A 14,309-nucleotide genomic window follows, 5' to 3' on the forward strand; every position below is an offset into this window, starting at 1 on the left:
TAGCTGTTAGTAGATCATTAGAGACTTTAGTGAGGGCAGTTTCAGTAGAGTGTAAAGAGTGGAAACCGGATTGGAGAGGGTCGAGAAGTGAGTTATCAAAGAGATAGCGGATAAGATGGGAGTGGACCAGGCGTTCCAGGAGTTTAGAGATGAAGGGAAGATTAGAGACAGGTCTATAGTTAGCGGCACAGTTTTATTAGAAGATTCCTGTTCACACTGCATTGTCATTTCCAATTGCGTATGTTTCATAACAGAAATCAACAAAGACACATAATGGACCTCATTGACTAATAATAGAGTCAGATGGGGTTCCATCGCATCCATTTTTTGACTGGAAAAATATTCATGCCTGCAGTGCTATTCTTCTTGTCAAATCTGATGGAAATGGTGACACAGGCTCACATGCTAATGTTGTTATCCACCCTTGTCCTAGATTTGCAGCACATCATAACAAATACTAAAAATCACTGTTATATAGTTTATATGAATGAGTAAAGTCTAATACCTTCTATGTTTCCTCCCATTAAGCACAGTTTATTCAGCTTCTTTGGAAGGCTTGGATCCATTTTGACTGCCAGGGCCAGATTAGTCAAGGGTCCTAATGCTACCATATTTATCTTAATATGTTAGAGTAAAGGAGAAATATATTAATATAATGTGACAACTTCACAACTTTAAAGGGGCTGTCCTCTACTAGGGCAACACCACCTTAAACTAAATGTTCAGACCCAATAATATAAACAAACCTATACTGAACTCACTTGTCGGTTCCGTTCCAGCAGTGTCGGCACTTCCGGTTCCAGGGCTGTGATGCAGTGGAATGACGAGATTCCCGGAGCCCAATCTGTGTTGGCGTCACTGTCCCCGCCGGGCACCATGTGTTATTCCACCGCATCACAGCTCCGACACTGCTGGAATGGAGCGGACATGGGAAGTGAGTATAGGTTTGTTTATTTTACTGAGCCTGAACATTTAGTTTAAGAAGGGGTTGTCCTAGTAGTGGACAATCCCTTTACGAATGTTAATCTCGTCATACACATCACAATTTATCGTCAAAGCTGGAGAAGATTGGGTACTATTGATTGAGTTAAGGAGCTGGAATTGATCTAATGTTCACTCCAATAATTTGAACATTTTTGTGTTATTCTGATTTGATTAAATGAAATGTCAACATGGTCTAAACCATCACATTGCTCATCACTGACTTGATTTTTAAAACAAATAAAAGAAAATCACAGAAATGCTAAAAATGTATTGAAAGTTACATTAAAATAAAAACAATTCATCAGCTTGGCTCAAAAGTAAGAGGACTCCCCTAAATTAGCTGACATATAAGAGTTAACCCTGTTCACATTCCCAATTATGGCATTTGTGCATGTCTGACTGGTCCTTTGTCCTGGTTCCCCAACCATATTAGCCAGAGCTGCTATAGAGAGTATCTCCTGCTCAGCGAGACTATGTACAGCAGTCTCTCAAATTATAATTCCTCATATTACAATATTTGTAACATTCAATGGCTCAGGAAAGGCCACTGTAACTTAAAACTACATTCAACATATAATACCATAGGTTACCTATCTGTAGTACATGTGATTGTCCAAGCAGTTTCAGCCAACCGGCATGGACATTTCACTGGTAAAAGAGCTGTATTATTGAGGTATATGTACTGATTGGCTGTCTATTAGCACCTCTCTGCACTACTGTTTTACATGTTTTTCTCCTCTCCTTTGTGCATTTTACTTAGTCTTTACACTTCATTTTTTTCTTATTTTGAATTGATATTTTGGGGACTTTCCAACTAAATTACAAGGTTTCCAAAGAGTTTTTGGTTTCAAATGACAAGAAGCATCCAAGTTACAATAGTTGTAATAATATAGGTTATCTTCACATTGTGATTTAGGCTGCTGTCAATGGCTCCGTTGGGGCCCATGTCTGAAACCAGGAAAAAAGGGATTTGCAAGTATGAGATGAAGGGACCGTTAATTTTAAGGAAGCAGGCAGAGTAACTATGTGCTCTGTAGGATGTTGTTTTTGTCTGTATTCAGCTATTTAAGGTTGGCTCGAAGGGTAAAGGCCCCGTTACACATAACGATGTCCCTGCGATCCCTCCAACGATCCGACATGGATGGGGTCGCTGGGACATCGTTAGGCTGATCGCTGGTGAGCTGTCACATAGGCAACCCCTGCAGCGATCAGGACCAGCGAGCAAGTTGGTTTCTAATGTAAACATCGGGTATCCAGGAGCTGCGGCTCCTGGATACCCGATGTTTATCTTGGAAACCGGCATTCACGCTGGTTTCCAAGGTAAACATCGGATATCTAAGAGCCGTGCAGCTCCTGGATACCTGATGTTTATATTAGAAACCAGCGTCGCTGATTGCTGGACTCTCGCTGCCACGCGCAGCGATGCATGCTGGCCAGCGGGAGACTAGCGATCAAAACATGGACCAGGCCGATCGAGAACGATCAGCGATACCCGGCAGGAGGGCCGGTCGCTGATACTCATCGCATACAGCGATCTCGCTGGCGAGATTGCTGTGGCATCACAAAATCAGCGATCTCGCTAGCGAGATCGATGTGTGTGACAGGGCCTTAAGTGCACACGTTGCGGATTCTGCTGCGAATTTTTCCGCGCGGATTTTGCAAAATCTGCAGGTAAATCCGCAGGTCAAAAGACCTGCCGTTTACCTGCGAATTAGCCTGTGATTTTGCCCTGCGGTTTGACACCTGATCATGGAGCAGGTGTAAAACCACTGGGAATCCGCACAAAGAATTGACATGCTGCGGATAAGAAACCGCAGCATGTGCACAGTGTTTTTTGTTTTTCATAGATTTTAATGGTACTGTACACCGATTTTAATAGTACTGTAGGACCAAAACCACTGCGGATCCACAGCAGAATCCACAGCGTGTGCACATACCCTAAGACTGTTTTTGATGCCTGCCTCAAGTAGATGGATACAGATAACAATGAGGTTTGACAGAGCACACAGTGACTCCATCATTAAAGTCAATGGTCCATCCAGTGCAAATGTCCAAATCCTGTTTTCTGTGTTTCACACGTAAGCGCTGACGGAGCCAGTGATAGTGACCTAAAGATGATCTTCAGTGCACACATACTGAACACTTATATGCAGTGTTTATGCCATGCTACTTACTTGACCCTCATACTGATTAATGATCCTTATCAGAGCGTGCACCGCATCTTCCTTCTGTAAGTGTTCTAGTCCTGGGCTGTTTGGATCTTCTACATCTCCCAAGCCATCACCTCCAAAATGGGAATACTGAGGATTGCTCTCTCCCAAAAGTGAATTAGGTGCACCACGAAACACTGGGATCTTATAATTAATCAAATATATAGACAATAATATACTTCCAAAATGTGAGATTTCCATCCAGACCAATACAACACAAACAATCTTGTCTAATCAAATGAATAGTGAAAGTAATGTTCCACAAAGATAATTCTTCCTCAGGGCTCATCCTCACTTGCTAGAGACTCGCACGATTCTCGAGTGAGTCTCTCGCATCAATACCCAGCACTGCCGTCGGCGCTTGGACCGGAGCGCGCGGCTGCATAGAAATACATGCAGCCGCATGCTCCAGTCTCAGTGCCAGCGGCAGTGCTGGGTATTGATGCGAGAGACTCACACGAGAATCGTGCGAGTCTCTCACAAGTGAGGATGAGCCCCTATACTGCACATATATATTTTTTTTTTACAATTTTCACAAGAACATTACTTTTAGTATACAATTACAAAATGTTGTGTTCTATCGTCTTGTGTTTAAAACTCCTTGTTTCACTAAAGTCAGTAAGGATAATTGAATAGAAAAGTGTTATTTAAAAAAACAAACAAAAACAAAACACAAACAATGCAAAAATGTATTTTTTTTTAATTCATGTAACACAAAAACATCATTTAAACAATAGGTCATTTTTTGATGATCGCTTTCCTTTAATGAATCTGTGATGTAAGTGTTTTTCACAGACCCACTGCCCCTGATTCATCAAACCTTTCACAGCAGAATTTTGGTGTAAAAGCTTTGAAAAGTCACAAAATTTAAGGGCAACTTGGAGTTGGACCTAAATGTTGCTATTTTTGGCATTTTAACACTAATTTCTCCCAAGTTCAGCAAAATGGATGCAGCTGGGGCGGGAAAGGGACTTGACGCCACAACTTGTCTAATTCAATCTGTAGTGTTCCGTATGCCAGAAATCTCACTGTTCCTGACTGGAGTGAGATTACTGGAGTAGCACAAGGATTCACACACAACTCATCAGTCGCTCCGGATTCATGAAGAGGTATGCGCCACTTCATGAAGCAGGAGTGTCTGACTCCAGCACACCCCTTGATCAAGAAAGGTGATAATGATGACGATGGTCATGATGAGTCGAGCCCATTTATTTTATTAGGTGACTTTGATCCGCTAATTGGACACATTTCAATTTTTATTTGAGGAGCAATGGTGAGTGTGAAAAGGCCAATAGAAAAAAAAACCACAGAACACTTACTGCAAAAACGAGCACCTGTATAACCTTTTAAGAAAGGAAACCCCAACATTTTAAATAGTCTCCATGGATATGGTGTCCCCATGATTGCAATGAACTGCAGTGTACGGCGACAGGGTTTGCAGTCATGGGAATTCTATTCTTTCAGGCAGCTTGTTATAATTGATGCACACTCTAAGCTATGCTATTCATCTAAGGACCCTAATGACAAGTAAAAGCTTGATTCCACCATAATTACCTCCATTCTGTTACACACTTGAAGGACTCGCAGGACATTCTTACAGACATGATCAATGGTTGTGTTTCCAAAGCAGCATGTTATTCCTAGAACTTCAACCTCCGGTGAAGCCAGAGCCATCATCAAAGCCTGAGCATCATCCACTCCACAATCCACATCCACTAGCATCAGCTTCTTTGCCATTCCTCTGCAATAGAGACAATATCACATTTCAGTTTTACATGGTATCCAAAGCATTGCAGCTGCATGATACATTATCTCGCAGGATAAATGACTCATTCTGTAAATTGCCTGCAGCAAAAATCAACAAAGGTGAAACACTGCTCTACAAGAATGATTGCTTCTATGGTAGCAAGATATTCTGCTTTTCATACTGTTATTGTCTGCGCTAAATATCAGAAAATATTTACAAATTATACAGAAATTCTAGTCTTTAATAAATTACAACATTAAAAGAGGCTTGACCAGGGCTGGCAGAGGAGTAGGACCAGCAGCGGATTTTGTAGAGGAGGTCAGGAAAAAAACAGATGCAGTATAACTAAATACATTTGCATAGATCATAAAACAAATGGACTTTATTACAACAACCAAGAACAATGGGGAGGATCACTTACAAAAACCCATGGTAGGGAACCTACCAGCAGATAGCACTGCACATGCCCAGGGAGGAAGGGGTAACAGCCGTCACCTCTGCAAATCTCGTGGCTGTGTCCTACGTGTCCTTTCTATGACTCACGTTACCACTGCCTCCCTGGGCAAGAGCAGTGCACCGATAAAGTTGGGGTGCGTATGTGTGGGGAAGGTGACTTGACGGACAGACTTGACTGGTAGTAGGAGGGGACGGTTTGTGCACAAGAGATGGAGATTGACAGGATAGAAGGGTGACAGCATGGAAAGGGAGATAGGAGAGGGTGCAGTACCGAGAAATGACCACAAGATGGCAGGGGAGAGTAGTTTTGCACTTTACAATGGCTTATGGCTCGAGAAACGCACAGTCATGGGGGGCGGGGAGATAGGAGCCCGGGAGGGGAATTCCCCTGTGAGAGGGGATAAATAGTAGTAGGCGGGGCTCGGGTTGAAGTCAGTCCCGGGAGGAGCTCGACAGAATGGAAGTCAGAAACGGAGAAGAGCTTGACTGGGGGACTGACGGGAGAAGACGGTCAGGGGGGTGGCCCTGGCACGACGTACTGCAGGACAGGCGAGGCGGTGGGTCGGACACGATGTACCGCAGGACAGGCGAGGCCCCGGGGGTACCGACTGGACGACGACCTCGGACAGGTGAAGTGCTGGGGGTAGATTGGTCTAGGACAGCCCCCAGTGAAAGATCCGCGAGGTGCGTTACTGTGACTGGAACGAAGGCACAGGTACCCGGGCCTGGAGACAGTGTGAAGAAGCTGCAGTGCATGTTTAGTGGTCGTCAGGAGTGCGACGAATAAAACCTGGAACTGTTACAACTGGATTCTGTCTCCGTCTCGTCTGTGCCTCGTCTGGTAAGCAGCGGACCACCCCCCAAGCCTGGTCCCTACCACATATGCCCAGACTATTGGGCATTGTCCGTGAAGCACAGGAGCTGGCAGGTGAGACGGATGGATGTTTTAGAAGAGAGTCAGACTATCTTCAGGTTAAAACTAAGAGCTTTTTGTCCGAGTTTCTGTTAAAAAAGGAAATGGCTATATTTAATAAATCCTTGATCCTCTTCCATATCTGAAGTTAATTCTTGTAAGCACTAGAACCTCCAAGTCTGTAGGTAAAGGAGGAGGTTCTCTGAGATGCATACACTAACAAAAATTGTGAAACTGGAGTAGATTCTACCTTATGATTATTGTAGGTGGTCTCCACCAAAGGCAGGAGGTTCATCAGTTTGTATTTCTGTGGGGGAAACAAGGTTCCTAAGAAAACTGTCCAAAATCTGATTTATTCATGCTTTTCACCTGGACATTGGATGGAAGCTATAACATCTAGCAACTTCAAAGTCTATTTGTCAGAATCTGAAAAAAAGAGTTAACAGATCCCCTCTATCACCCACCATGTCCTTAGGAAACCCATGAAAATGGAAAACATGCTTTATAAAATGGAAGACAAGATTGCAGAAGAAAGACCAGATATTTGGATAAAATATGCAATTTTCAAGAAACTGTCATATTACGTAATATTACTGTGTGACCAGTGCAATTTTGGCAATAGAAGCATAGGTCAATGGAGATTCTAGAATAGGTAAAATGTGTAACAATCTAACAGGTCTTTGGTGTAAATCTTTGTTTTGGGTACAGAAGGGACAAGCTACAATAAAGTTTTTGATCTCTAAAAATGGAGAAGTCCACCAGTAATGACTAGTTAAGAAGTTCAATGACTTGCAAAACCCAGGAATACCAGCAAGTTTGGAGAAGTGGCCACAGATGAAAATCAGCTTTCTCAAATTCGACGTAAAAAAAGTCCTTCTCTAGAAAACGATGCAAAGCATGAGAGAAGCTGCAAGCAAAATGCAAGGTTCAATAATGTATCGTATGTATCTATGTATCGTATCGTTCAATAATGTATACATTATAGTCTGATTAATTTTCAAATCATTGACAATAAAGTGAGAGAGGAATGAAAGCAAAGAAATATGCTTGGAGAGAATTCATTCATTTAGGAATCTGGAGAACAAGCAAATACTTGATGCAGGTCAACAGATGTTGAATCCCCACCCAACAGATGCCTCCACTTCTAACTTTATGTTTAAAAGTTTTCTGTCACTGATGTTGTAATAGTTCTTAGTGTGGGAAAATGCCTTTGAGAAAAAAGCTACAGGATAGAGTCCTACCCTTACACTTTATGGAGAAGACCTGTCCTGATCTCACAGATAAAGTGCCCACCTACAAGAAAAGGCAGGGGCATCACATGAATCTTGGGTCCCAATGCAAAATCTCCAGCAGAGCTCATAACCCTCATGGGTCTTTAATAGTAATGGTCTTCTCTTATGGGCCAAAGTGACTATTTAGTGTGATTGCCAACCCTTTACCCACCATACTTATGTATTTGGGTCCGTGCGAGTGTGGTACAGTTTTCACTAACTGACAGAATGGAGAAGCTGGAGATGTTAGTTACTCTGATCAAACATTAAGAAATCGGTAGTGTGAACCAACTTTAAAAGGCTTTTCACTCCTGAAATTCACTGGCCTTAGGAGAAACTAGCAAGTCAGTGGTGGGCTGCTTAAATTATGTGTATTTTTAGAAAAAGTAGTACGGTAAGTATATAGACACGTTTGGGACTAGAGTAACCTTGGAAGAGTAACTATAGGGGATCGTTAAGGTAAACATAGTTTACTTTTTTATGCTAAAGTATACTGGATGGTTTTTCCAAACATTTCAGGGGTGGACAATCACTTATAATCGATCAGGCTGGCAATGAATGAGTTCGACCAAGAAAAAATGTAATTCACAACCAGTTAATCCATCATTTATATTACCTGCCAGTAAAGTTAAACAAAATCTATCATCTACAAAAACAATATTTACCTGTACATATAGTGGTAATCTGCAGGTAAATAACATTTTAGTCTCGTCTGCCTTCCTTACTAGATTAGCGGTTACCAAGAGAAAATGAAGTTATAGTCTCCCTGCAGCCGCTTACTACCAGTAGATGGGTTAGTGCAGGGAGCTATGACTGTCACCGTTCACTGCATAGAGAGCACGCTTTGATCAATTTCCCTGCTCAATGACATTGCTCTGCAGCGTAGGGTTCACATAAGGTGCAGGGGAGTGATCACAGCATGCTCCCTGTGTAGGGAGCGGAGACTGTTACAGCACTCTACACCTCCCCGATGACTGGAAGCGAACAGCAGTAGGGGGAATAGTTTCATTTTTTTGGAATTCTGCTGCTCCAGTAAACCAGACATACATGATTAATGTGCCATGAACCTGCAGACTACTATATTTATAGGAAAATAGTGTATTTGTCAGTGACATGTTCCCTTTAATACATTTGTCTTATTGCATATTAATATGATAGATAATTATAACTTACAATGTTGAACTTAAAGTAGTATTTTAATAACCAAGAAGGAGTAAAGAGAATGACAACAATAAAACACCTTTTCAATGCCTTCTCTCAGAAGGGCCAGTGTCAGACTGCCAAGGGCTCACCAGTGAAATTGACTTTGGGACCCACTGCTCAGCTATATACAATATTATCTGAACCTGGTTAACAAATGGCTTTTGCTTCTATAAAATATTAAACTGGGGAGTTTGTTAAATAAATGATGAGACCCTATCCTTTTCTTTATATGTTGTATTAAGTGTACTGTGTCAAACACTGCTCAGGTAAGCGGTTGGTTGTTGCACTGCTGCACAAGGGCCCATTGGGGAATTCACCGGCTCTTCCGTGGGCCAGTCCAAGCCTAATGCCAGGGTCAGACTTGCCTCAATGCCCACCATTGCCTCAGGCACTCGGGACCGGAGTGTGCGACTGCATGTATTTCTATGAAGCCGCACACTCCAGTTCTGAGTGCCGGCGGCAGTGCCGGGTATTGAGGTGTGAGACTCGTGCGAGTTTCTCGCAAGTCTGACCCCGGCCTTAGAAGGGTGTGGGATGGTACAACATACATGTATTAATCTACCAATAGATTTTGTCTTGAAGTACACGTGCTACAGGCCAGAGCTGCCACAGAGTGTGTCTTTTTAGGGCCAAAGAATATATCTTAATATTTCGGAGGATAGTGCACTTTATACACAAATCTGACATGTATCCCTTTTTACAAGCTACAATGGTCTTGATTAGTGTCATTGCGGAATATAGAATATGTGACTAGCTTGTTACTATAGCTGAGGATTTCTGTGCCTGCCTTGCACTGGCGTAAGTAACTCACCTGTTTTTATGTCCCCTTGTCATGTAATATGAGCAGTGTACCAAAAGTAGTTTCCCTGTTTACAAGTAAAACCTCCATTTGCAATTGCTGACGTTAGAGCACCTCCTAGTGGTAACTATTTGTTACTGACAAATGCATTACAGGTTCACATACTCTACTCAGTAACTCACTGCTCGTGTTATATATTCTATTATATGCTTTCTGTCTCCTGATTTTACCTTAAAAAATTAAGACTTCTGAACCAGTACTGAAATGAGAGTGAGGCCTTTTAGTGCATCTATTCATCATCAGTCTTGCATCAGAATCACTGATTAGTAGTAAAGATGAGCGAACATACTCGAATAACGTGTTATCCCAGCATGCTCGGGTGTTATTGGTGTTATTCGAGTATCTTGGACGTGCTCGGACAATGTGTTTGAGTCCCTGCGGCTGCATGTTTTGCGGCTGTCAACAAACAGGCAATCCCCACATGTGTTCAGGCTGTCTAGCTGCCGCAAAACATGCAACCGCAGAGACTCTAACATATTATCCAAGCTTGCCTAAGATACTCTAATAACACCCGAGCATGCTGGGATGACACGTTATCCCAGCACCTTCGCTCATCACTAATTAGTAACAGTGACAGGGTTAATTAGTGACAGGGTTACTTACAAGGAGTAGTGGATATGAAGTCTTAGGCTGTGTACCCACATTGCGGATTGTATGCGTTTTTGCCACATTTTTCACTGCGAAAACACATACAGAACGCACGCCATGCATTCCTACGGTATTCCGCACATGCTGTGCTAATGCTGCATTTTTTTCCGCGGTGGAATCGCTTAGCGGAAAAAACGCAGCAGGCTCAATATTTTTGCAGAATCACCACGATTCCACAAAGAATTGCCGCGATTCCTCACACATAGGAATGCATGAGATCCACTTACTTCCCACATGTGGCTATGCCCACCATGCGCAAAGTGAGCGTCTCATGTGCGGATGGTACCCAGGGTCTGGAGGAGAGGAGACTCTCCTCCAGGCCCTGTGTACCATATCCCTGTAAACAAAAGAATAAAAAATAAAAAATCGGGTTATACTCACCTTCCAGCGTCCCGCGCAGCTTTACCGATGCTCCCGCCAACTCCCGTTCCCAGTAATGCCTTGCGGAGAGGACCTGTGATGACATAGCGGTCTCGTGAGACCGCTACAGTATCGCAAGACCACTACATCATCAAAGGTCATTGTCGCAAGGCATCGCTGGGAACGGGAGCATTGCTGAGGCCTGGGAACGCTGCGCGGGACACCGGAAGGTGAGAATATCACAATTTTTTTTTTTTTTTTTTAATTATTTTTAACATTAAAGTATATCTTATGCTATTGATGCTTCATAGGCAGGGTCAATAGTAAAAAGTTGGTCACATTAGTCAAACACTATGTTTGACAAGTGTGACCAACCTGTCAATCACATTCCAAGTGATGCTTCAAATCGCTTCGAATGCGCTTGAATTCTGCACGTGAAAATCGCGTTAAAAACGCTTGTTTTCCACAGGAAAAACGCATGCGAATTCAATGCGTTTTTCCCACGGCGGGAGTTGCGAAAATGCTGCGGAAATTTGGAAATTTCTGCAGTATCTCTGCAACGTGGGTACATAGCCTAAGGCCTGTTTCACACTTCAATTTTTAGCATCAGTTTAAATCCACCAAAATGGCGGAAAGCAGATCCGTTGTAGTACTGATGACAACAGATGCTTCCGGACCGTTTTTTTAATGGATCTGATGTAGGAAGAATTTTAAAGGAACCGTAGCCCGGGAAAGGAGAGAGAGAGACGGCAAAAATTTGGCGGATCCGCAAAAACACAGATCCAACGGATGGCCATCCGTCAAGATCCGCCGGTAATGCAACTCAATGGGGAAAAAACGGATCCGCCAAGCAAAATGGCGGATCCGGTTTGTTTTGCAAAACGGCGGATTTTGACGGATACTGACAAACGGAAGTGTGAAACAGGCCTTAAGGATGTTTCCATCACAGTGTGACACATTTTCACACACATGGCTTCCTCCCACTGTAGTCTACCTCAGTTTCGGTGATCACAATGTTATGCCCTAATAAGTCACAGCCTTGCTTGTCGCCACCATCCTGATCAGCAAGTCTCTCTACCTGCTCATTGACTCCATGTCCTATTTCTTCCACTAATGGCACCCTGAATTTATCGCTCGGGACCACCCACTCCTTGCACTTATCATCTCCTTTTATAGTTCGTAGTTCACCCAAACGGTAGCAATGCTTACAGACACTTATTACTTCAACTTGAACTTATCTCTATCTCACTATCTACAGGAAGCAGTTATTTGCCCTATCACTAAGTCCCACCCACTATGGGCTAGTCCAGAACATTAACACTATCTAATCCTAAGGATGTTACCTAACTACACCCTAAGGTTGCTACCTATGTTATGTCCTAAGTGTTAATCTATGTCTTACCCTATGCTTTCCCATATTGTACACTACCAAAATTGCTTATATACAGTAAACCTACACACAAATGGCTTAAAGAGAGGCACTTCTCAAATTGGCAATCAATGCCAACAGAACAAGGAAGTATTGAGCAGTTATTTGCCCTATCACTAAGTCCCACCCACTATGGGCTAGTCCAGAACATTAACACTATCTAACCCTAAGGATGTTACCTAACTACACCCTAAGGTTGCTACCTATGTTATGTCCTAAGTGTTAATCTATGTCTTACCCTATGCTTTCCCATATTGTACACTACCAAAATTGCTTATATACAGTAAACCTACACACAAATGGCTTAAAGAGAGGCACTTCCCAAATTAGCAATCAATGCCAACAGAACAAGGAAGTATTGAGCCAAAAAAGTAAAATAAATCATCTTTATTAACAAAAATCTAATAGATAAAAATTGAGATACAAATACAACAGATGCCTGTCTAATAAGGTGATATACCAAAATCTCAGAGGGCTAGTGTCATCATATAATGCCTATCCTTAAATACCGATAGTCATATCGCTGCCAAAAAATATTTTACTCTCAAATATACAGCCTTTGCAGGATAAATATGTGAAAGCCAGTATATGTGCTAATGTAAGATCCTATACAAATTACAGCTGTGAGAGGTCTAGGACAAACAAATGGAGCTGTACCTCAAAATCATAAACTAAAAATACATTATTCTGATGTATATAGTGTGTCAAAAAGACTATAACAATATAAAGAGGGACGCCATTAGCATACGTCTCAAAGGAGTGAACACCTCATAATGACAGTAAGTGAAATTATAGCTAGCTAGTGACAATAGCACAGAAATAGAATATGTATAGGTTAGTATCTATGCAATACACGACTAAAATTGCTTATGCAAATTATAAAGGCAAACACCAAAGGTATAGCAGCAGGTGGGATAATAGTCAGTGATAACAACAAAGCATTTAAAAGGATGACATGGGTGCATAAGAAGATACAGGGTATATGATCCCCCCAAGAAGAAGCTGTACGCGAAACGTGCATCAGGGACTCGCACTCTCTAATTAGTGGTGTTTGCCTTCATGAGACACACGCCAATGGTGTCTCCTTGAATAAAGTTGTAGTCCTCTTGATACTATTTATTCACCAGCACTTGGCACTTTATTGATTGCTTTGAGACATGCAACTCTATTTACAAGGTTATCAGCCAGAGATTCTTCACAACTGTGATTTGCATAAGCTATTTTAGTCATGTATTGCATAGATACTAACCTATATATACTCTATTTCTGTGCTAGCTGTTAATTCACTTACTGTCATTATGAGGTGTTCACTCCTTTGAGACGTATGCTAATGGCGTCCCTCTTTATATTGCTATAGTCTTTTTGACACACTATATACATCAGTATAATGTATTTTTAGCTCATGATTTTGAGGTACAGCTCCATTTGTTTATCCTAGACCTCTTACAGCTGTAATCTGTATTGGCACATATACTGGCTTTCATATATTTATCAATATATTGTTTCTATTTAATCTGCTATCTTGATTTAGTCAGTTTTTTGTGTGCTCTATGTGGGGTTGAACACTCCTGCAAAGGCTTTATATTTGAGAGTAAAAAATTTTTTGGCAGTGAAATGGCAATCAGTATTTAAGGATAGGAATTATATGATGACACTAGCCCTCTGAGATTTTGGTATATCACCTTTTTAGACAGGCATCTGTTGTGTTTGTATCTCCATTTTTATCTATTAGATTTTTGTTAATAAAGATGATTTATTTTACTTTTTTGTCTCAATGCTTCCTTGTTCTGTTGGGATTGATTATTTATATACACTATACATTATATAGCCAAAGCAACACATGATACATTGTATACAAAAGACACAGGACATTATTCACATTACACAAAATTAATGTGACTGGTGTCTTCAGGGGTAGGAACGTGACAGCCACTGTCCACGACCACTACCTTTGCACATTTACTGTGGACTGGAGGCATCACTAGGCACTTCGATCTGCGTCATGAGTCTACCCTGAAGCATAAGTACAAAGCCCCAAATCTCTAGGGCTGCACGTTTCAATTTTAAATAAAGTTTTTTTATTCAAATACAAGCCACTGCCATGCAGCATAGCATAGCAGCGCTGTCTCGCCGTCCTTCTAGTGCATGCACTCAGGCTGCTTGGTGAGTGTAGCTCCTCCCTGGGTCGTCATCTTCTCAGCCAGTTACATAGAGCCTCCTGCATTCAGC

At 41.9% G+C, this 14,309-nt stretch overlaps 1 protein-coding gene across 2 annotated transcripts in view; it reads right to left on the reverse strand.

The window, feature by feature from the left end:
• Window positions 1-14,309, reverse strand: part of LOC141078243 (uncharacterized) — a 55,978-nt gene that overhangs the window by 28,348 nt on the left and 13,321 nt on the right. For both annotated transcript variants that reach the window (XM_073565070.1, XM_073565069.1), the window contains exons 2-4: window positions 4,749-4,935; window positions 3,159-3,338; window positions 506-617 (exon numbers count right to left, since the gene is read on the reverse strand). In XM_073565070.1, the coding sequence (XP_073421171.1) occupies window positions 506-617; window positions 3,159-3,338; window positions 4,749-4,931 (475 nt within the window). In that variant the 5' untranslated portion in view covers window positions 4,932-4,935. The remainder of the gene's footprint in view (window positions 1-505; window positions 618-3,158; window positions 3,339-4,748; window positions 4,936-14,309) is intronic.

This window comes from Dendrobates tinctorius, unplaced genomic scaffold (genome assembly GCF_039654945.1).
Source record: "Dendrobates tinctorius isolate UK_male_01 unplaced genomic scaffold, ASM3965494v1 ptg000528l, whole genome shotgun sequence".
Taxonomy (NCBI): domain Eukaryota; kingdom Metazoa; phylum Chordata; class Amphibia; order Anura; family Dendrobatidae; genus Dendrobates; species Dendrobates tinctorius.